This window comes from Macrobrachium nipponense, chromosome 2 (assembly GCF_015104395.2).
Source record: "Macrobrachium nipponense isolate FS-2020 chromosome 2, ASM1510439v2, whole genome shotgun sequence".
Lineage (NCBI taxonomy): Eukaryota > Metazoa > Arthropoda > Malacostraca > Decapoda > Palaemonidae > Macrobrachium > Macrobrachium nipponense.
In genome coordinates this window covers 86,531,239-86,557,150 of record NC_087201.1, presented here as the reverse complement: position 1 = coordinate 86,557,150, position 25,912 = coordinate 86,531,239, and the positions used below count along the sequence as shown (strand labels likewise).

The 25,912-nt window shown below is 36.1% G+C and overlaps 1 protein-coding gene across 1 annotated transcript in view; it reads right to left on the bottom strand.

The window, feature by feature from the left end:
• Nucleotides 1-25,912, bottom strand: part of LOC135220755 (histidine--tRNA ligase, cytoplasmic-like) — a 44,942-nt gene that overhangs the window by 13,786 nt on the left and 5,244 nt on the right. Inside the window, 3 exon segments of the mRNA XM_064258203.1 lie at nt 1,587-1,720; nt 1,946-2,141; nt 15,908-15,982. Of these exon segments, the coding sequence (XP_064114273.1) occupies nt 1,587-1,720; nt 1,946-2,141; nt 15,908-15,982 (405 nt within the window).

The window sequence follows — 25,912 nt, the reverse complement described above, 5'->3', positions numbered from 1 at the left end:
AAAAAAAAAAAAAAAAAAAAAAAAAAAACAAAAAAAAAAAAAAAAAAAAAAACTTGCTTCCCACTGACTTATCAGTTGGGCTGGGATGATTATTCACCCATTTCACTCACTTACAATCGATCTGCCCAAATCTCATTTATTTTTGTTACGGTAAAATACCTATCTAGTGACAATTGCTTTTTAGGATTTTTCACTATTGCAAAAGTAACTAAGCTCTGTAATAAAGAAACTGGTGCCACTTTCAGCTTCAGCATGCCTTCGATTGTTTGTTTAAGCGGCTTACTTGTGAAAAGTTATTTCATCTCTCTTCCCTTTTCTTGCATTCTTGACTTATTTCTTATTTGCAAAATCCTCATGTTTGTTTTAAAAGTCTGCCATTTGCCAACAATAAGTTGATGTATTGTGGCATAATTAATCTCTTTCATGCAATTAAGATCCCAAGTGTAAACACCCTGATTACTCTCTCTCTCTCTCTCTCTCTCTCTCTCTCTCTCTCTCTCTCTCTCTCTCTCTCTCTGAGACACAATCGGATATGCACACTATCGATGCATTTGATTATCTTTGTACCTAATGCGCAAATCAATTGATTTTGTTATCAACCTTTGCATACTGCAACCAATTTAATTTCCTCAAAGGGTTCCCTCTCTCTTTCCTCCAACCACCAGCCAGCTGGGTGCCATTTTCACCAAACAGTTCGTAAACCGTACACAGAAAAAATAATATTTAAAAAATGTTACTTCATATAATGTACTGTTTCATTACTTTACACTCTTAATTTAACTTTTGAACAAATTAATAATAGAAAAAATTTGAATAGGGAGACTTTATGGGTTGGCTGGAACAAATTATCCTGATTTCCTTTATTTCTTATGGGGATATTTGTTTCATATTTCGAACAAATCATACTTCAAACAGCCTTCTGGAACAGATTAAGTTCGAAGTCTGAGGTACTACTGTATATTAAAACCCCTTTGGCAGATCTGGGGGACACCTTTGCTGAATCTAATATAGCACTGTTCTCGTAGTTGGATCCAGTAACTTTGGCAATAGATGCCACATCCCGGAATAGAGACAGCCTAAATAACAACACTTTTCTCCCATTCGGTTGCCTAGATACATACACATCTTGATGAACCTTTATATTTATATGAACAGATTTAACAAATGTGAGCATTCCTTACATAACAAAGAAAGTCTACACCCAACTCATCCAACCTCAACAACACATAAGTGTAAATAAAAGTGGAGGTTTAGGAATTCACAGATATGTTTAAATAAAAATGAAGGTTTAGGAATTCATATTCATCTTCTTTAAATGCTATATACAATTTGTATATGCCTGGTGTACTGTGTCAAATCTATAAAATATTCAAATTTATAATGACAAAAATGATAAAAATAACACCATGTCTTATAATTACCATTGCTAACGAAAAATACCAGTTCTACTTTCTATTTGAATATCATAATTTGTGTGTAAATACTCATTCAAATAATCTATTTCATGTACTGTATAGTAATTAATCTAAACGGCACTTGCACAAAGAAAAAACTTTTAATTATGTAATCCAAAGTGCTAAACGTACCTTAATGGTAAAGTCACCAAGATCTAGCTTTGATAAAACTTGGTGAACAAGCTGCACACATTCAGCATCTGGAATCATAGCATCATACTGGCCAGCTATATCAAAATCACACTGGTAAAACTCTCGATAACGTCCTGTTGGATACAAAAATTACATACTTCACAAAAGTGTAAAATTAGAAAAAAAAATCATAAGCAGAAGGCTTCAATTGATTTTATCCTTCTAAGTACGTCAGCAGCTGATAATTAGCGCAAAAAAATTAATACAAAATATAAAAAATATGCAAAGAAAAAAGCAAAATATAACTTACTACAAACAGCCTATAAGAAAGTTTTAAGAAAATTCTATTAACTACGTACCTCTCGTCATTGCTGGATTATCTCTTCGGTACACTCTTGCAATATGATATCGTTTAATATTTGTAATCTTATTCATGGCCACATAACGAGCAAATGGAACCGTCAAGTCGTAACGCATTGATAAAATCTCTCCACCTTGATCTTCCAAATCATAGATGAGTTTGGAATCTTCTCCATATTTGCCAGTCAGAACTTCCTAGGAAAGCAAATAAAAACAGGTTTTGACAAAGGAAAAACCTATTTTTGGTAGTCACTGTTGACTCCTAAAGGATTATCCTTTCCATGAGCTACCCATAGCGCCATGGTTACCAGACTAATGTCAAAGAATTATTTTAACTGGTCTTGTGGCCAGGTATTGCGTCGTAATGATAAACATTTTAACATGTGATAGAGTATCAATGGACTCTAAGAGGACACTTTCTATTATCCTCAGCAAACACGTTTACCTAAGTCAAAACCGCAAGAAAAAGAAGTGGTTATGCACATACACACTGTCATATTGTTTACATTCGACCAAAATCCAACCAAGCCACCATTCCTTTTGGTTCGTTAATGCAGGATGATCCCTTACCCAAACCCCATGTCTTTTCGTCAGGGAAGTGGGAATAGGGTTTTGAGGAGTCAACAGCAACTAGAAAAATAGGTTTTTCCTCCGTCAAAACCTTTTTTATGATAATGTAGACACTGTCTTGTCCTCAGGGAGCTTTACAAAGAAATTGACAAGTGACAAAAAGCTCTTGAATTCTAATCCTGACGACCCAAAAAATTTTTGGTCCAGGGTCAGTCCATTTGTTTCAAGGCCTCATTCATTATTCCAAATACCATTTGGTTTGGTAGCAAAAAACAAGAAACTAAGTGCGAACTTACATCTTTTAGGGTGAAGTTCTGTGGTGACTTACCTAAGCATGCTGGGTATGATTGCAGTGTTGTCAAATCTTCCCGGCGGTAGTTAGCATATACACTTGTTAGGAAAACCTGTGGTTTGCCACTTTAGCGCATATGGTTCAAGACTATCCATGCCACATACTGATACACAGTGTAGTCGAATTTGTTCGAGCTAGTAGCTAGTGTTGCTCGAGTGTAGGAAAAAACAGAGCTTTTGGGATGTCTGTCATGACCTCTAGGTAAACCTTAAGTACTTGAACTGGGCACAATGTTTTGTCTACTAATTCTAGTTTACTTAGAATAGGAGATTTCCTTTTTAAAGGAATCCCATTCTTGGCCAGGACTGAAAGGCCAGAGGACAATAATAATCGTTTGTCAGCCATTTGAGTTATGTATTGTCCCCATCTAAGAGAGCCCAGTTTGCTAATATAAGTTCCTGATACTAATGCAATCAAGAAGATCGCATATTGTAGCTTGTAGTTAGTGGTTGTATCGTGTCCAATGAATTGTTGTGGGCTGATCAAAATCTAAGCATCTTGTTCAGGGACCAAGCAATAGGAACCCTTCTATAGCGGTATAGCGGATCTTTGCAGTGCAAAGGACTGTGGAGGGGAAGTGACAACTTATATACTATAGTCAAATCACGAAATCATACAACAAAGGTTCCTTTAATGTTGCCTTGTATTCCATAATTGTTGTAACTGCCTGGTATTTGTCTTCAAAATGGGATAAGAAATTTTAAAATTATTTCCACAAAGTTTTTGTGGAAATAATTTTTGTGGAAATAATTTTGTGGAAATAGTTTTTGACTGGGCTCTCAGTATGGACATAATGTAACTGTATCTTCAATACATACTGGTATTGCCAGATATATGAAGTTTGTAATTTTTGCACTAGGTACCTATCTAACAATGTTGAGGGAGTAATTTTCACGGTATGGGCTATATTTAATCGAAGGTCTTGGCTCAGAAAGGAGGATCCCTAAACGACTTTCCCTCATACTGACTGGGATAAAACAGTGGACAGTTTTGGAATTTACCTTTTCACCCATTGGTTAAAAAGAAATAGGAACCAATGCCTGTTTTGGCCAATTTTGGGGCGGCTATTAAGTAAGCTGTTCCTTAGTAGGTTAGGAGGTTGCTCCACACTTTTGAAATCTGGAACAAAGGAGGAAACGGGTATATCGTCCTCCATTTGTTCCAGTCTTGTAGGCAGGCACCTCTTGCTGTTGCTTACCTGGCAGTTTGTGATTTCCATATGTGGCAAACAGGTCCACTTCCATTTGTGAAAGCATGTTGGCTATTTTCCAAAAAGGAGTGGTTGTCTAACACCACTCTGTTGCGGCTGTTGTTTTCCTTGGTAGGGAGTCTACTATTACATTGATAGGCCCCATAAGGTGAATTGCAGACAAGTATACCCCTTCCTTGCTTGCCCCATCAAAGGATGGCCAGCATTACAAGAGTACTGAGAGGAGGCAAGTATCATCCCAACCTCTTAATGTAGGGCATTGCAGTTATGTTGTCTCAAACCAACCAAATCTCTCTCTTCTAGAGGTCTGAGTTTTTTTGAGAAACAAAAAGACAATACATCAGCTCCAGGAACTTTATACAATTCCTCAGAGTAGCTGAACACCTCCCTCCCACCTGGAGATCCCCCCAACCTGTCAATAAGGCATCTGTGTGCATTGTTATTCATACTGACTGAGAAGTCGGGGAGGCCTGTATCGCCAGCGATTCCTTCCAGGATAAAGGCCGAAGTATCCCCCAACTTTTTTAATCATTTGATAGGGTCAGTCTCGCATCTTGTTTGTTGCATGCAATTTGTTAGCATTCATTTCTTGTAATCTGAGTATTGGATCTATTATTGGTGCAAATTGCAACAAGCCTGTCAAATGTTCTAATTGCCATTTGGAAACTCTGAGCTGTGCAAGGCACGTTTTGAGGATATGCCTTATTGTTTTGAATATACTGGGGAGAGACAACGAGCCGTGAAAAATATCCCAGCACAGTCCCAGCTACTGGAGGCATCTACTGGGTGTGAGGTGGGATTTTGCCAATTTATCACAAAACCTTTTGACTGTAGTATTAGGTTTTTCAAACACTTTTTTGTGGGCCCCCAGATCGATCAGTCGTCTAGGTGGGTTATTAGTTGTACAGTGGTCCCCCCGTATTCGCGGGGGATGTGTACCAGACCCCCCCGTGAATAGTTAGAACCCGTGAATGTTTGAAACCCCTATAAAAACACTAAAAACAGCCTATTTTGTTAGTTAAAACTCAAGAAAAACCCACTAAAAATTTTCATACTTGGTTTTTAAAGAGTTTCATCACAAAAAGTGCATTTTATGATGAAATTCATCAAAAAAAAACAAATTTGTGGATATTTATTATAGAAATATACCGCAAATGCATGAATTTTCCGCAAATAATGCAAGGAAACGTTCCCGAGAGAAATCCGTGAATGTGTGAGTCCCTGAATATGGAGAACGCGAATACAGGAGGTCCACTGTATTTCTGATTTCTTAAAGAACTACTGTTACTAACTTCGTCAAATTTTTTGGCAATGTTTAGTCCACAGGGCATGGCTTTGAACCTGTACATATCTTTTCCTATCCGGACCATTAGGAAGGGACAGAAGAGATGGGCAACAGGGGTGTGCCAGTATGCATCTTTCAGATCTATAGTTGTCTAAATCTCTTTTAGAACAATTGAATACACTAGGCAATGGTAGTTATTCAGAAAATTTGGCAAACAATGTACTTGTTCAATGTTGATAGGTCTAGGATCACTCTTTGTTTAGAGGAATCCTGTTTGGGGACACTTAGAGATGTACTTGGGGAAGAATATCTGAAGTTTCTCTACGGCTCCCATTAATAGGGCCTTTCTTCACGTAGCATTCCAGAGAGGGGTCTGGTTTTTAGAAGATCCCTTTTACAGGAGGGGGAGGGGTGAAAGTGTTTCCACCCCTGCCTTTTTAAAATTAATGCTGTGTCCTCAAAGGAAAGACTTTAATTCCCTGTGGTGTGATTGAAGTCGACCATCAACCTTACCATTCCTATTGGTATCTGCCTCTTTCTCTGCCCCTGCCTTTGACAGGCATTCCATTGTTGTTTTTCTTTTTCCTATAAAAGGGTCTTTGGACCTTGTGAAAAAGATTATCTTGCTGATGTTGTTGTCCTTTTGTAAGGCATCATCCCTTTAGAACACCTACCTGTTCTTTAAGGAAAAAGACTTAAGGGGTGACTGGAGGCTTACCTTTTTAAATGAGCCTTTTTGAGTTGGGTAAGGGGAAGTTTTGGGGTTTTGTTTCCTAAATTCTCTTTTTTCACAGAAGAGAGTACTCTTGTACAATCCTGTTGGTGGGCTTGCTTAAGTTTTAAACCCCAACAGACTCCTTAAACAGGTCCTTACAAAAAGGGTTATCATGTAATAATGAAGTTACATTGGGAAGTGACTAGTTGGAGCCCTGTAATGTTTCAAATCGCACTTTTATGCGCCAAACTAAAAAGTTGTAGAATGTTTTCCAAAGGGTTCTCATACGATTTTTGACGACAACAGCAACAATTGTTCAGGAACAATTTGGAAGCCTTTTGATGGCAACTTCCAGCAAGGTGGTAGAGGTTATAATACTAAAGAGGTGAATCCTAGTATGAAATTCTGCAGAGGCTGTCACCTCTGAGATTCTTCTCATAGGCTTTTCCCCTTCAGAAGGGAGCTGTAGAGTCCCCGGGTTACAACGGGTTCGGCTTACGACGTTCCGAGGCTGAGACGCTTTTCAATTATATTCATCAGAAATTATTTCCAGGGTTACAACGCATGTCCCAAGGTTATGACGCCTACAACGCTGATCTGGCAGAAGAAATATGACACAAAAATGCAATATAATCAATATTTGAAGGTTTTTCATTATAAAAAATGCAATAAGAATGAAGTTTACATAGTTTTTAATGCACCCAAAGCATTAAAAGTAAGGTTTTCTTAGGATTTTTCACGATGTTCCGGCTTACGACGATTTTCGGGTTACAAAGTGTCTCAAGAACGGAACCCCCCTCGTAACCCGGGGACTGCCTGTATACTGAACTAACTTAAATTCTTTTTTGGAATCATGCATCAAGTCCCTCATACATTGCCATTCTGTGTCAGTGACATTTTCTGATGTTATTCACAATCCTTATAAAATTGATCATATGTCGCAAGCTGTGTATCCCATCTGGGGAAGCTTGCACATTTTGACTGAGCTTCAACAATTGATCTGTAACTGCCTGTTAACCAAAGAGGCAGAGGACTTGGATAAGTTACAATACTCCACCATAAATACAGTAATTTCAGTCAGGGGGGGAAATATCCTCTTCAGCAAAGATAGCTGCAAAGGGGGATAGATTTCCTTCTATAGAAGGTTTCACCCATGGCTACTTGAAAGTTGTGTCCCTGATCCATATGGGTTCAGCAAGGTCATTTCAGTGGCAATGGCCACTTCATATTCCATAGTAAGAACGTCTCCATTTAAAAATTCCTCTGCGACATTAACCTGGGAGGTAGTGGGGACTGATGTTAGTGGGTTTTTGCCTAAACATAAAATACCTGGAAGATACTGGGAACTGATGTTACTGGGTTTTGACCCAAACATAAATCTTCATCTGAGAAAAAAGTGTTGGATATCTGCTGCCGGAGTTTTGCCAGAAAGATACGAGTTCTCTTTTCCTTAGTCCTACTGAACCCTAGGAATCATGGAACAGCTAAAAATTAGCAGTTTCATCCTTAAAAGTTGCTGCCAGTAGCATACTACAAGTTTGCCATATATGTCGACCAAGCAAATTTTCATATTTTTTATTAGGCTATATCCATGGCAGATGGTATGAGCCATACCCACTGGCACAAAATGAACCAAGCAACTTGATATATAACACTTGAACTGAAGGTCCTGCATAGTGATAGCCCTGTAGTGATATAAAACAAGTTGTTATCGGAAGCTAGTCAGTATTAAATTATTAATGAGGGTCACCTCTGCAGTTCCACATACAGTTTCCATATTTGTAAAATATTCTATTAGAAATCTATTTTAACTTAAGCCCTTTGAGGTTTAAGTTAATTTTGACAGCCATATATGGCTGCATTAGTCCTTCTGCACTGGCTATGCAAAATTTCAATATGAATTGTTATACCATTCGGACTAATGTCCTATGCACTAACTTTAGTTAGTCTCAGCCATTGTTTTAAATGGCTTTAGGTTATCTAATTATCATTAGGATACTGCTTATATCCAGTCCTAGGCTATTTGGGCTAAACTACCACTTAGTACACCAACAATAGTATGTTATGTAAATTGTTCTCTCCTATCCAAGTATAGGGTATTGTTTAATCCAGATTATTAGATCAAATGTACACTCATAGTTAGGCTTACATCTTTTTTCTAGCCCAAATTGTTTATATCTAACCCTAGATCTATTATATAAAACAGTAACTTTTCAATTTTATAATGTGAAACTCACTAATTTTAAATTTTATAGTTAGGCTATCACCTAGTATAATTTATTGTCTAATTCTGATTAATTAATTTACCTTTAAAGGTATGGGATTAACCAGGTGTAATTTGTAGCCTCCAAGATAGGCTACTACCTCATAGCCCATTTGGCCTAAGTACTGTTTTGGGCAAAAAAACAATGGTTTATGGCTTTTCACACACAATAAAATCATTTCTAAAGGGTCCACAATAATACAAAGTGTAATAATTCCATGTATAATTTTGAAGACTTTACAGATCTGTAAAGTCTTCAAAATTATACACGGAATTTTTACACTTTGTATTATTGTGGACCCTTTAGAACTTTATATATACTCTCATGATAGAGAGTTTTTCCCTAATAAAATCATTGTTTCACATTATAAACTAAAGAATTTTTAACTGAAACTTAAAATTGTACTCTAAGCTTTCAGCTTATATGTTTCCATGAACCTTGGCAATGAAATTAATGAGCAAAGAACAAAATATTCGGAGCTAGCCTAATGATCGTAAACCGTAAGAAGCGCCGATGTGTACCGGTGAAATAAGCTGATTACAGCTTTTCATGCACAATAAATCATTGTTCCACAGTCTAAACTAAGAAATTTCTAACTGGAATTTACAATTATGCACTTAGCTGAATCAATAAGCAAAGAACAGACTTTTCTGAGCTCTGGTTTCTTGACCAATCAGAAAAGGAATGGCGGCTTGGTCGGATTTTGGTCATATGTAAATAATATGATGGTGTGTGTGCGCACATCCACTTTCTTATTCTTGCGGTTTTGACGTAGGTAAACTGGGTACTACTAGCATTCGCTGAGGATAATAGAAAGTGCCCTCTTATCCTGAGTCCATATATACCATATCACTTATGTTCATCATAACGACAAAATACCTAGCCCACATGACCAGCAAAGAGAATTCTTTGACATTAGTCTGGTCACCATGGAGCTCTGGACAAGACAGCGACTACACTATCAAAATATCGCACTAGTAGGAAGAGCAAAATCTTGAGATGGGTATATGCTTGTACTACATGGTGCACAAACCAGGGCACTGACAGGGAAAATAATTTCAAAAAGGTGTGGTCACAGAAAGCTGATTCATGGCTAGAGTATGGTGGGAAGATTGTATGACAAATGAATAGTTTGGACACGTGATTAGAAAAAATGAGGAACAGATAGGTTAGAATAGCAGCAGATATGGAAGTAGGCGGAAGAAGACCAATATGAAGGTCTAGAAAATCACAGCGAAACAAGATAGATGGCAACCTAGACTTGATGGAAGTTTAAGTAAAATGAGCACCAAGCATGGCAACCTAGACTTGATGGAAATTTAAGTAAAAAGAGCACCAAACAAAAGAATGGAGAGAATTCATTTCACATCTAACTCCTGATGGGTAAAGGCTAAGGTAAAAATGTTTTTGATGATGCACTACAATTTCAGTTTGTACTAATTCAAAATATGTTTGGGATAAGTAAGGATAAGCTCTCCTTCTTTACCCCTAAAATTTCCTACCCATTCCATCTTACTTCCCACTACGGGGGAGTAATAGCTACAGTAGGTCTTAGCAATGCACCAAGGCATTCCAAATATTCCATTAATCCTTTACATCTCAGCTACACTGCTTTCCCTGTTAAATTTAAAATGTTATTTCTAATCTTTTCCTGCCAAAATATATAGCCTCTCCATTTTCATCTCATTTAAGAGCAAATACAATGGATCAACTTTACATGTGTCTAGACATGAGATTCAGTGGTTTGGTTAAAATATCAATAAAAATAATAATCTACCTAAGTGCAGGATATTTATATCTCAAATTTCAAAATAATTTGTATGTAATTTATTGCATATCTGTAAACTACATACATCATTTACAAAATACATCTGATGTGTATAAAAGTACTTATAATAATGTAAGTGATAAAATCCCAGGATTAATGGATCCACCTCTTATGCAATAGCTACTAGACAGTCTGATATGGATACTTCTCTCCAAGCACACTTTTTTTTTTCTTTACCAACTCATGCAACAATGAATACACCACAATGTTGTCCTCATCAATATTTCCAGCCAGTTGGGTCACACCACTCAGTATAAGATACTGACCCATAAACAGCCAGCCCAGCCCAACCCAAACCAATAGGGTGGATTGAGTTTGTCAATAAGGGTATTCTGATCTAAAAAAAAAAAATACAGATGGAAGTTCCTGAAACCAATAATAAGTCTCCCATACGTAATGGACCCAAGAATCTGATAACCCTTATCCAGGCATGGGATACAAAGCATCACAGAGGAAAATACAAATGATGCAATGTTGTGAAACTGAGAACAATTAATGTTCTAGTGCTAGTATTGTATACAAATGCTAAGTTAATGTAAATACCATAAAATTACCTGGAACCACAGTTTTCATTAAGTATTTTGTCAAAATGTTTAATGCTAAGATGACATTGCTGACACCAGAATCTGAGAAATCTTCCACCTTCTGCTGATAAGGTGGAAGAGCATTATGGAGAGGGAAAACTAAAAATCAACAAGAGAAAACCTGGAGAGAAAGTGTAAATCAACGAGATAAAAACAAAGCTTATGGTGACCGGAAAGGAAGCAAAGAAAAATGAACAGAAAAATGTACACTTAAGACAGGAATAATGAGGTTGTCATGGGGAAAATGAGAGGGTGACCATAGCCAAAAATATTATATACTGCAAATCATATAAAATATAAGGACATTTCACTTCTCATTCAAACCCATCTTAATATCCAAAAAAGCTAACAATTAAATCACCTTGGCTAAATAGTAAATGTAATAAATACATTACCAGTTTAACCTGAAATTCATCACAGAATAGGTTCTCCTCCTCATGTCTTGTTTTATAACAGAGAACAATGCTAAGGATAAATAAACTGAGAGCAAAGAAATCTGAAAATCATCATGATACTGTTATGAATGCAGTACATATCATAACATATTTAAATCAATAATAAAATATGGTATTTTTACAATAAAATTAGATTTAGTATATACTTTACCAAGTAATCACATAGCTAAAAGTTGCTAAATACCAGCAACTAAAAAATTTTAAATTCATGGTAGCGATTCTTTTGTTTTAAAGTGTACGTAAATGGCCCCACCCACTTTTGGGAAAGAGAAGAACAACTGAGCAGAGAAAACCAATTTGTTTATGTATATGTCTCTGTGTGGAGCAAGCCAGCTCTCACTGTAATTACTAGGTAAGTATATACAAAATCTAATTTTATTATAAAAATACAATTTTTGTATATGTAACTTACCAAGTAATTACATAGCTGATTCCCACATTTACAGGAGGTGGAATACGTGGACTATTCTACTCCCAAACAATGTTAATACAAACAATGAAATGAGAACGAAATTTCTGCTAACATACTCAGAGTGCTTGTTGATTCCTTATCTGTTAAGAGAGCACCAGCATGATAGCTAATGCCTCTGGTATCACGCTCATCTTAACTAGTACAGATGGGGCGCAGTAAAGTCACAGGTCACCTACTACATAAGTGGGAGCTTTGAATATTTTCCTATCCTAATCTTTCCTATATGCAACAAATGTGCAATCTACCCACCTGTTCATGTTGTTCTGCAACTCTTTACCCTCTACACAATTTCTAATATTTTCCCATAAAACTCATGCTTTAGTTAATACATCAGCTATTTAAGCTTTTCCTTTTATCCATCTCACCTCCTTTATTTCCCCAAATATACTATTCATCTTATTACTTCAATTTCTATTTTTATTCTCTTACTACTTACACCAGTATACTCAATTTAATCGCTGTCATTAGTTTTACTATCAGTATTAACCAACGCTTCTAATTTTCTCCCTCCTGCTATCTCTTCCCACAAATGTTTGAAATATATCAATCCTTCTATGGCCTCCCCCCCCACCACACTCTCCGGGATTTTCTGGACTTCCACCATATGGGACCATCTGTCAAGGATATACCGTATATACTCGCGTATCATGCGACTTTTGAAGCCCTAATTTTGGAGCTAATTTCAAGGGGGTCGCATCTTACATGACATACAAAATAATAATCATATATTAGTATCATATGATAAAATACAGTAACCTCCCCGTTAACACGAGGGTTACGTTCCTGGAGATGTCGTGTTAGCCGAATTCGTGTTAACAGGGAAGTATTTCTCCATAAGAAATAATGGAAATAAGGGGATTAACGTTCCAGGGCAATGGGAAACTTAATCTATTTTGGGATTTTGCCAGAAAAAAAACCACTTTATTTATATATTTTTATATACAGGTAGTCGTCTACTTACGAACTATGCAACTTATGACATACCGACTTTACGACAGCTACGACAATATAATAATATACAATAATATTTAATTTTATATTTGGCTAAAATACGTCGAGCGCGCGTACGATAGTTTTTCCCGTTACCGTCAGGCGCGTCATCTCTCCGAGAAATTTATGAAGAGAAGAAAAAAACGGACCATTCAAACAAAACTAAGCATGTTTATGTTTAAACCAACATCTCAGTCTACCCCTGTCCCCACTACCAGTAGTACTACCACGGAATCGGATGACCCGGACGATCCCCAGCAGACAATTAATTTCTTTTTTTTTTTTTTTTCAAATTTCAAATGTTTCATAATTTTTATTTTTTCTGTATGTTCATGATTTTTCTGTACTGTAAATCAATTCTATCTATGCATTACTGTAGTTTGCCTGAAATTTATAAAGAAAAAATAATTTACATAGTGTTAAATAAAACTTTGTGTATTACTACGTACGTACATAGACGTGTTGGCAACAGTACAAACGGTCACTAGAGAAAACAGCAGACGATGTTTTGTTTTATATTTTCAGAAGTAAAATTTTGTTCGAAAATGGTAAGATTCGTATTTTAGTAATTCATTTTGTATTTCTGTTTTGCAAATAAATCAAATATAATAACAAATTATGCATTTAATTCAAACCTATAAATAAATAAAAGTATGTATATAATACGTGTAGCCGATTGTCAATGCAAATGGCGGATAAGAAAATGTAAACAGACCAGACAGATGGTCTGAATGCCAGCAATAAAAATGTTAAATACAGTAATAAAAGTAAGTATTAATCAAGGAGTTCGAGCATGATAAGATTTCATATGCTAAACGTAATAATAGGTACTATACATGCACATTTTTGGGATGATATAAAATGTATATGTAGGCTAGTAAGTTGTCAATGAAAATGCAAACGAACAAATACGTACATGTACACGCATGTGTTTGAATATGGTAAAAAGGATAAAAAGACAGCACAAACATGATTCAATTTACTCAATATGCTGAAAGACAATTTACGACAGCTCTGCCAGAACCTAATGCCGTCGTAAGTAGACGACTACCTGTAGTAAAGTACGCACTATTATGTTAACCAATGCTAGAATATATTGGCTCTTCTCACTGCGAGGGCTGGCTTCACACTGAGCCAGCAGGCAAGAGAGAGAGAGCACGGGAAAGGTGGGGTGAGTCAGACTCTCGCCACACCTCCCGCGCTCTTGCTCTCAGCGGAAAATTCAAATCGTGTAACATCGAATATTACGTGTTAGAAGAATTTTTCTGTATGATTTTGAACTCGTGTAAGATCGAAATCGTGTTAACAGAACTCGTGTTAACGGGGAGGTTACTGTACAAACATAATAGACATGCATCTTTTCCAGGGATATTTAAAAAAATTTTGTTTTACTTCACTGCATCCAATAATATTATATGTACACACGTGAGATACGTGATAAAATCATTTTTTGTGGGTGAAAATTTGGGGGTCGCATGATATGTGAGATCGCGTGTTATGCAAGTATATACAGTAACATAACCCAATTGTGTATGGCCATCTTCTATACTATTCCCAAATGAAGCATCTGCATAGGCTTCCCAATAAATATTTTCTTCTTCCAACTCACTTATTGTAACTTCTCCCATTATGTTCTCAGTTTTTCTCACAATTTTAATTGGCTTTTTCATATCTTGGAGTCATTCCTTCTTTAAAAGCTTTATTTAATTCACTAACATCATATGATAATTCTTGCATGGTATGTGGCGATACCAAATTCAACTGTCCAATTACTGATCTGTATTGTGTTAACTCCTTTTGTTCTAACACTATTACCTGTAAATCTTCTAGCTTCTGGTTCTCTTATAAAATTTATATACTGCCAGTGATTATGACAAAATCTATTTTCCTTATGCCTACTATTACACCTATATACTTAAAACTTTTACTTCCTTGTTCTCCTACTTGTAATTTCCCTTGCAATTTCCCAATGGTTTCCTTTAAAATTCCTTCAGTTCCTCCGTAGCAAAAATCATCTACATGTGTACACAAAATACCATTCAATTTACAGTATTGTCTTTTCTCCAAAACAATACATTAGCTTCTCATCTACTTCTCTCGCCTTTAAACTCATCCACTACTTTCACCACCTTACAATACCATGCTGTTGCTGCATCCTTGAGCCCAAAAACATTTTTCTTCAATTTCCATAATCCACTCCAACCATCTTCCTTAGATGGTTTTAAATATATTTCTCTTTGTATTTTGTCACCTTGTAAATATGCAGTTTTTACATCTAATGTATAATAATTCCAATCTTTCAGTTTTATTATTATCAAACAAAATTTTTAAATTTCAGCATTGCACGCAAGTGTCTTTCCCATCCAGCCATCTCTTCTTCAAAACCTCTGGCTGCCAATCTTGCTTTACATATCCTTTTCCCTCCTTTTACCTCCACTGTCACTTCATGATAACTCACAACACTTTTATCTTCCATAAAAGCTTTCACAGAAGCCCCAATCTGAGCTACTGTGTTCAGGAACATGTCAAACTTCTTCTCAAGAATGACAACAGTACTGGGTCCAGAGTTAGGTGGAAGAGATGCAGGACTATTAATGGGGGATAAAGCAGAGAAACAATTGGCAATTAGCAGGAGAATTAGCTGATTCCTGACTAGCTAAATTTTTGTCCCTTGCAATCCCTCTTTCTGTCCTTCTCTAGTTTATTTAAATGAAAATTTAATATTTTCAAATCCTTAATTCCTCAATCCTTATACATACTCATCACAAGGCAAACTTCAAGATGTACACTTAGTGTGTGAATTATACTTTGCTTAAATTAGTCTAGCATTGAAGCCTGTGCTGCAATAGCAAATATTTGTCGAATTTGTATCAGACATTCTGCAAACTAACTATCAGATCAAAATAAGAGAAAATCCTATATAACTAATCACCAAAAGGCTACCAAAACAAAATACTTTATCAATTCGAATCCCACAAGATCAACAAAGAAAGAATTTTGAAAATTGCTGCTGCTCATATTGTTGCCAAAAACTGGCATAAACAAATTGGTTTTCTCTAAAAGAAAAAATCGCTACTGCGAATTTCAAATTTTTTAGCTGTCAGTACTTAAAAACTTTTAGCTATGTAATTTACTTGGCAAGTTACAAATACAAAATATACAAAGTTACCGGCCCAATAGGACCAGAATAAGAAAATACTGCATGAACTCTATGGTATCTGTGACTAATCACTAACCTTTAGCTCAAATACTGGAGTTTCAATTTCAACAGCTCCATGCATGTGGAACACAGACTCTATAGCACAGAAAACCTGAAACACAAAATAGTTTTTTATCCACAAGCCAACTACCCCCACGATGAACACTTTCACCACCATGCATACTCTACTATATGCAGACTTTCAATAAAAAACCTCAATAACCACATTATTCCTTTTCTAGGTGTAAAGGAATTCAATAAAATTTATAGAAAAATAAACTCAAAAAATGGAATTACCCATATAAAATTATACAGTCGACCTCTTTAATCTGGCACTCCCATGATCCAAGGGTGGTGCCACACCATTTCAGTTTTTGGATTTTTTTCATATAGCATTTTAGAACTGAAACTTTCTCCGTGAACATATAACATATACACAAGCAGTGGAAGTCAAAAGCATTCAGCATATAAAAGAACCACAACTTGTGTACGTAACCTACATCCACTACCCTCCATACAAACGAGTTACATTCCAAACAGCTGTTCATGTCTTCAATTGTTTAAGTACAGTATGACATAAAGTCAATACAGCACTGTACCAACCAGCCAATCAGGAGTTGGTTATACTACTCTGTGAATTTCTTAGAATGAACGTTTACACACGCGAAGCTGACGATGATGTGTGTGTTTTGCATACAGTACGTAGTTTTAGTTTTTAATAGTGTAAGTATTTTACTGATTACATGAAGAATAGAATGATTCCTTCTAATTACTTAGGATGCAAAATGGTTTGAAGATTTTTCCGCAAAAAGAAAAAAGAAAAAAAATTCTTTAGAAGATGATACCTACAGTGGTACCTCGAGATACGAAAGGCTCAACTTACGAAAAACTCGAGATACGAAAGCTGACACGAAAAATTTTACTGCTCTACATACGAAAAGTTTTCATGATACGAAATGTTTCTGAAAGTCCGAGATTCGCCTGATAACAATTTTGAAACTCGCGCCTCGCCCCGCCATCTTAGTTCTAGTAGACTAGCCACCATCCTCTTGCTCTCCCATTGGTTCCTGATGCTAGCCAAGCCATGAGATCCTTCTCTCCTATTGGACAGCATCCCTCCCATCATGCATCTTATACGTACGTACGTGGTGGCGTCCCTACCCTGGCCACCTCGTACCAGAATCTTTATCGTACGCATGCAGCATTCGTTCGGTCCAACGATTTCGTTTAGAAACGTAAATTCGTTAGTGATTTCGTTGTGCTACTTTATCGTGTTGTGAGAACCTAATTAGTATACGTACTACATACGTAACTTAATTACGTACAGTGCATATAGTCATGGGTCCCAAGAAAGTTGCTGAAGTTCACAGAAAGAAGAGAATGCTTTCTATGGAGATAAAAATGGAGATAATAAAAAAGTATGAAGCCGGCTTGCGGTTGAGTGTGATCGCTAAGGAATACGGCCAAAATCCGTCGACAATAGGCACCATCCATTAAGCAGAAGGAAGCCCATCAAAACAGCACACCTTCCCAAGGGCTGTGACTATTTTGTCCAACAAGAGGACCCATGTGCATAATGAAATGGAAAGGCTAGTTCTTGTATGGATCGAGGACAAAGAAATCGATGGCGATATGATAACCGAGACGGCAATCTGCCAGAAGGCCAGCGCTATTTTCGGCGATTTGATTGCCCAAGCCGAAGACGACGGCGGAGAGGGGACATCAACTGCAACCCCAGAGTTCGAAAAATTCCATGAACGGACTGGCATCCATTCGGTGGTGAAGAAATTGAAATTACGTAAAGTATAAAAAAGTAAAAAGAAATGTAAAAATCAAAAGAGACAAAATAAATTTTATTTTAAGTTTTTTGTAAAGTTAAGTGTTACAGTTTTGTTAATGTGTTTTGTAAAGTTTAGTTTGTTTTTCTGACATTTTTTTATGTGTTTCGTAAAGTTAAGTGTACTAATCTGCCGTTTGTCCTCCTCCTCCTCTGCCGCCACTTTCGATAGCCTCAATCGAAAGGTAAGCTTCCACATTTTACGTTACAGTAATAATATTTCTTGTATACACTAATATATGTACACTATATTTACAGGTTTTGCATTTTTATTATTAAGTTACATATTGAATGGTCCAAATTGTTGTAGTATTTCATTGTTTATAGGTCAATTTAGCTTTATTATGAAATTTACTGTGGGGTGTTTTTGGAGGGCTTGGAACGGATTAGCCATTTTATATGTAAAATGTGGTCCAAGATACGAAAACCTCATGATACGAAAGGCGCCTCGGAACGGATTACATTAGTACCTCGAGATACGAAATTAATCCGTTCCGAGGCGCCTTTCGTATCATGATTTTTTTTGTTTTTCGTATCTTGGACCACATTTTACATGTAAAGTGGCTAATCCGTTCCAAGCCCTCCAAAAACACCCCAGTAAATTTCATAATAAAGCTAAATGACCTATAAACAATGAAATACTACAACAATTTGACCATTCCATACCTAAATTAAGAATAAAAAATGCAAAACCTGTAAATAAAGTGTATATAGTGTACAAGAAATATTATTACGCAACGTAAAATATGGAAGCTTACCTTTCGAGTGAGGCTATCTCCGAAAGTGGCGGCAGAGGAGGAGGACAAACAGCAGATACGTACACTTAACTTTACGAAACATAAAAAAAATGTCAGAAAAAAACAAACAAACTAAACTTTACAAAACACATTAACAAAACTGTAACACTTAACTTTACAAAACTTAAAATAAATTTTAATTTGTCTTTTTTTTATTTTTGTTTTACATTTCTTTTTACTTTTTATACTTTACGTAATTTCAATTTCTTCAAACCCACGAAATGGATGCCAGTCCGTTTTTACGGAATTTTTCGAAACCACCCATGAGAAGCCTTGAACTCTGGGGTTGCAGTTGATGTCCCCTCTCCGCGTCGTCTTCGGCTTGGGCAATCAAATCGCCGAAATAGCGCTGCGCTGGCCTTCTGGCAGATTGCCGTCTCAGTTATCGTATCGCCATCGATTCTTTGCCCTCGATCCATACAAGAAGCAGCCTTTCCATTTCATTATGCACATGGCTCCTCTTGTGGACAAAATAGTCACCCCTTGGAAGGTGTAGCTTGTTTTGATGGCTTCTTCCTCTTAAGGATGGTGCCTATCATCGACAGATTCGGCCCGTATCCTTAGCGATCGCACTCAACCGCAAGCCAGCTTCATACTTTTTTATTATCTCCATCTTTGTCTCCATAGAAAGCATTCTCTTCTTTCTGTGAACTTCAGCAACTTTCTTGGGACCCATGACTATATGTACTGTACGTAATTAAGTTACGTATGTAGTACGTATACTAATTAGGTTCTCACAACACGATAAAGTAGCACAACGAAATCACTAACGAATTTACATTTCTAAATGAAATCGTTGGACCGAACGAATGCTGCATGCGTACGATAAAGATTCTGGTACGAGGTGGCCACGGTAGGGACGCCACCACGTACGTACGTATAAGATGCATGATGGGAGGGATGCTGTCCAATAGGAGAAAAGGATCTCATGGCTTGGCTAGCATCAGGAACCAATGGGAGAGCAGGAGGATGGTGGCTAGTCTACTAGAATTAAGATGGCGGCGCGAGTTTCAAAATTGTTATCGGGCAAATCTCAGACTTTCAGAAACCTTTCGTATCTTGAAAACTTTTCGTATGTAGAGCAGTAAAATTTTTCGTGTCAGCTTTCGTATCTCGAGTTTTTCGTAAGTTGAGCCTTTCGAATCTCGAGGTACCACTGTAATTTCGTATCTCGAGGTACTACTGTATTTACTAACGCTGTGGACATACCTTCAAAACAAAATCCAGCTCTTTAAGCTCTGGAAAAATGTTAATCTTTCTGTCTGCTGGGGTCACACCCATTATAGCCCCCGCGACTACTCCCAACACATTTGTTTGTTTGTTTTTTATCTTTTAAAGATGGAAAAATGTTAATCTTTCTGTCTGCTGGTCACACCCATTATAGCCCCCGCGACTAACACCAACAAAATTTGTTTGTTTGTTTTATCTTTTAAAGATGTAGGTATTACCTGTTGATACAGCACATTTTTTAACAGTATGTCCATACACACACACACACACACACACATTCAGTTGCACATGTGCTAATACCTATTGGTTTCAGAGAGAGAGAGAGAGAGAGAGAGAGAGAGAGAGAGAGAGAGAGAGAGAGAGAGAGAGAGAGAGAGAGAGAGATTCATCTCTCGAGGAATGTTAAAATTTGTACCCTGCTTTATGTAAATTTAGTCCATGCGACTGACAACAAAATTCATATTTATTTTTTTTTTGTCTTCCAGATATGAGGGCCCCAGAACCAGAAAGTCGTATATGCCACTTCCATGGATTTGGAGTTATGCATACTGGTAGATTTGGCAACTTTCTCTGTGTATTTGAGGCATTCTAGGCCATTCCACCATTTACATACGGTCGAAATTCCTACTGGGACAGTCGGAATTATCGATTTTAGCTACAGGAAAGAACATGACTTCGAGCGGTGCTGGCAGCCGCTCGGACGGTTCATGAGGACCAGATAGACGCATATCACTAGCGCTGATTAAGCCAATGAGAGCGCGCGTCACTTTGCGGGTAGCGAATTCTAGGCCAATGAGCGTTTTTTCCCCATAAGGCGCGTGTAAGCATCGACCAATCACCGCGCAGCTTACAATCTCCCGCCAATGTTTACATCTCACTTCAGTGATCATAGCGGGAGATTACGATTATCCGTTGTGTTGTGCTGTTATTTTGTCTAAATTACTCTTTATTTGAGTACATTATGTCTTCTCTGGCAGTAATAATAGTCGTAGTACTAGTAGTAGTAGTAGTAGTGGATGAGGGTCACAGCTGGTAGCGATGTTTGGAGCTAACAGACTGCAATCTGATCGAGTTAAGTCCCCTTCACATTATTGTGTATTATTGATGGTTAAACATCATGGTGATTCAAGGTTATCATCGTCAACATCATTATTACAACCATCATAATATTATTATTCTATCATTATTATTATTATCATTATTATTATTATTATTTATCATTATTATTATGACAATAGTATTACTATTCTATTATAGTATTTTTCTTGTGATTGATTATAAGTATCGATGTATTATGATGATGAAAGGTTCATCATCATCAGTGTCATTATTAGTTACGAATAATTATTATTGTACTATCATCATTATTCTTATACTATGATTAATCTCATTATCATTATTATTAGTATTAGTATTATTATTCCCATTGTTATTATTTATTAACTATTATTATTATCATTATTATCATAGCAATTCTCGGTTTTCTTATCACAAAAATGTATCGTCTTTTCAGCACACTATTATTACTTATCAATATTATTATTAATAGTATTATTATCATTATTATTACCAGTATTATTACTATTACTCTTATTAATATCATCATCATTATTACAACAATATGATAACACTTTATTATCGTTTAACACATTCAATTATGGTTTAAGTGCTTGTTATGACTCAATATTAAAAAAAATGGGAGTTTGGCAGGAAGAAATTTTGAATGCTAGCGCGCCAGCGCACCCAACAATTTTTTTATTCAAATGTTTTCACAAAAAACTTATAAAGAGTATAGCTTTCATATGAAACTAAGTTTAAAATCGATATCTTTTTAGAACCAGAGTAATGAATGATAAACTTTGAGGCCAATTTACTCATTTTTTTAAAAAGTGGCATATACGACTTTCTGGTTCTGAGGCCCTCATATGAATTACCCATACTGCACATTTTTTAACAAGCATGAACACACTGCCTGCATATGTACTAATGTCCACTGGTTAAGATTACTCTCTCTCTCTCTCTCTCTCTCTCTCTCTCTCTCTCTCTCTCTCTCTCAGGAAAGATACTGTCAATTCAAATTATCAGTATCTTTTCCTGATAGACAGACGGACAGACAGATTAAATATTTAGGACTTCAAGGCTTGGCATATGTCAATTATTTTATTATCTTGGGATTTTTGGTTAATCTTGGGATTTTCCATGGTCAATTCTTGGGATTAGTAAGAAAAATGCCATAATTTGAGTAGCAGTAGCACAAGCTGCAGTGCACACCCAAATGAATCGGGTAAGCCTATAGCACGCCAAACTATAGTATATTTACAAAATGAGCAGAGCTCTCTGGCTGGGCTGTTTTGGTTCTCCCGCGTGTTTAATCTCCGCATATCTGCCAAATTTATAACAACAGAGATAAAACAATTTCTCCCCTTACAGATACCAAAATTATCTTTCCCGTTATGCAGAAATCTAAATAATTACATAGGTTCACAGTTGATAAATTTTTTTTTATGCAATGACAAGAAACAGAGTCAGATTTTCTATCAACATGGCACATCATTTTGGTTCTGTTGTGAATACTTCAACCAGTTCCACGTGCATTTAAATCCACACTGTACAGTCTGGAGGCAGTTCTCCCTTCTACTTGATTTCTTAATATCGTAGGTATAGAATAAATTGGTGAGCAAGAAAATATGAAATAAAGCATAACAGAGTAAGTTTGTTTGACGAGTGAGAAAATAAACAATGTATACAGACAGATAGATTCTCTCTCCTCCTCTCTCTCTTCTCCTCTCTCTCTTCTCTCTTCTCTTCTCTCTCTCTCTCTCTCTCTCGCTCTCTTCTCTCTCTCTCTCTCTCTCTCTCTCTCTCTCTCTCTCTCTGACAAAATAATAGATGGGAAACAATGACTGAATATTGCTTGAATGCTATATGGCAAAGTTTTGGCCTGACTGAAGTGTGGAGTGACTTTGACACCGACATAAAAGTTATTCCTGGTCATCTCACAGCCATGGATAGACAACAACTTCACAGCCGAGAAAGGGCAATCATATACAAAATAAATAGGTATGGAAAATGGTAAATGCGGGCCTATGTTGTCCCATAAAAAAAGCTCTCGCTCAGACAGCTGTAAGATTTAGGAGAGAGAGAGAGAGAGAGAGAGAGAGAGAGAGAGAGAGAGAGAGAGAGAGAGAGAGCAGATGAGAGAGAGGGAGAGCAGGGCGAATAGGAAGGAGATAAAAGTACCTGGGAAATGAAAATCCATTATAATCTTACAATTTATAGCCTCTGGGGTTTGTCTCAAGGACATTCAAAGGTCTGTCACACACAGGCAGTTGTTTTTGTAAAATTAGCATAAGGGCAGATCTTTAAAAGCACGCCAGTGAGCTTGCCATGGTGACAAGACTATACCTTCCATATGAATTGACGATGTCCTATACGAAGATGCAGGAGATGAAGATGAAATGATCAAAGATCTGGAAGATGATGAATATGATGACAGCCTTGATGGCAAAGAATTCAGAGCCTTATTTGATGATAAGGACACGGAGAGCAACTTTAGAGGATTTTAGTTTATTAATTTTATGTATTTTTTTACTTTAATAAATTTTCACTTGCCTGTGTATCCTAAAATAAAAATAATAGTGCAAGTAACAAATGTTTCTTTTAACGAGTAAAACAAAATGTAAAAAATCCTTCGGTATTGTGCCTTAATCAACTGATTTGGAAATTATAAATGGTAAGTCTAGAACAGTTAAACATGTTGTATAAACCAAAATAATGCAAATGGCGCACGATCGCTCTTTTGTATTTTAAAATACAATATGTAGTAATATGAGAATACATACAATATTATTGGATATAGTGAAGTACAAGTAAAGCATAACTTTTTAAAAGATCTACTGTTTTCCTCCGGTAGTAACTATCGCAATCTGCCAATTTGGGAAAGCATAGACGGTACGCTAATTTTAAACCGCGTGTATGATGCGACCCCTTTAAAATTAGCTTCAAAATCAGGTTTCAAAAGTTGCATAATATGCAAGTATATCCTGTACTTATTTTTTTTAACCCTCTTAGCCGACTGGACGTATTTTACGTCAACATTTTTTGTCTCCCGTGTGCCAACTGGACGTATTTTACGTCGACTTACAAAAGTTTTTTTTTAAATTTGCGGAAAAATACTTATAGGCCTACCAGCCTAAAACTTTTGAATCACGCGCCTTGGGGGATGCTGGGAGTTCACGGATCAAGGTGTTGTTTGTTTTACAATCGGTTACGCAGGCGCGCAAGCGCGAATTTCTTTCTTGCCGCACTAAAAAGTATCTGTGACACATCTCGGAAATTATTTTGTCACTTTGACATAATTTTTGTATCATTGTAAATTAGCCGTTACATGAAGTATTATATATGAAAATGTGCGCATTTTCATGTAGAATACAACAATAAAATACTCATGATTGTAGCTTTTATCAGTTTTGAGATATTTTCATATAAATAACGATAATTGCCAAAATTTCAACCTTTGGTCAACTTTGACTCTACCAAAATGGTCGAAAAACGCAATTGTAAGCTAAAACTCTTATATTTTAGTAATATTCAATCATTTACCTTAATTTTGCAACTAATTGGAAGTCTCTAGCACAATATTTTGATTTATGGTGAATTTATGAAAAAACTTTTTCCTTACGTCCACGCGGTAACTCTTCCAAAAAAAATCATACATGCGATTGTGGTAATGTTTGCACCAATTTAAAATTAGCCGTTATATAAAGTTTTATATATGGAAACGTGTGCAATTTCATGCACAATACAACTAAAATCAACCCATGGTTGTAGCTTTTATAAGTTTTGAGATATTTTCATATAAATAACGATAATTGCCAAAATTTCAACCTTTGGTCAACTTTGACTCTACCGAAATGGTCAAAAAACGCAATTGTAAGCTAAAACTCTTATATTCTAGTAATATTCAAGCATTTACCTTCATTTTGCAACAAATTGGAAGTCTCTAGCACAATATTTCGATTTATGGTGAATTTATGAAAAAAATAACATTTTCTTTACGTCCGCGCAGTAACTCTTCCGAAAAAATCATACGTGCGATTGTGGTAACGTTTGCACCATTTTAAATTAGCCGTTACATAAAGTGTTATATATGAAAATGTGCGCAATTTCATGTAGAATACAACGAAAAATAATTGAAGGCTGTAGCTTTTCTCATTTTTGAAATATTTGCATATAAATCACGATAAATAGAAAATATTCTAGTAATATTCAGTCATTTATCTTCATCTTGAAACAAATTTGAAGTCTCTATCAAAATATTTAGATTTATGGTGAATTTTAAAAAAAATCTTTCCTTCCCTCCGGGCGCGGATTCTCCGCCACAAATCTCCGAAATGCGTACGTTCCATTCTCGGAATATTTGCTCCGTTTCATATTAGGCATTTCATAGAGTTTTATATATGAAAATGTGAGCAATTTCATGTAGAATAAAACGAAAAATATTTGAAGGTTGTAGCTTTTCTTATTTTTGAAAGAATTGCATATAAAAAATATATATAAAAAAAATCCGACATTCGGTCAACTTTAACTCGTCAGATATGGTCGAAAACTGCAATTGTAAGCTAATACTCTTACAGTATAGTAATATTCAATCATTTTCTTCATTTTGAAAGAAATTGGAAGTCTCTAGGACAATATTTAGATTTATGGTGAATATTGAAAAAATATTTGTTTACATCCGCGCAGTTAACCGAATTCATGCATTATTTTGTGATAATATTTTCTCGTTGTTGCTTTTATCATTTTACAATGTGTTATATACCAAAATGATCGCAATTTAGTGTACATTACAACGAAAAAAAGTAACTCGTTACCTTTGACCGTTTTGCGCACAACTCGATTTGAATACAATTATATATGAAATTCCGTTTTTGCGCTATCATATATCGCATTATTTATATATGATAATAATTTTTTTTCATTTCTGATGATTGCATAGTAAACTTCAGCCAATGACAAAAAAAGGAGCCAAAAATGAAGTTTTTATTGTAAAACTAATATTGTAATACCTACCTGAACACCTGAACTAGCCCTGGTCACTTACCAGCCGAACCATCATTTATTAAAAATTTACCAAATCTTTGGTTAAAATAAACGATCAGTGTTGCCAATCTCCTGG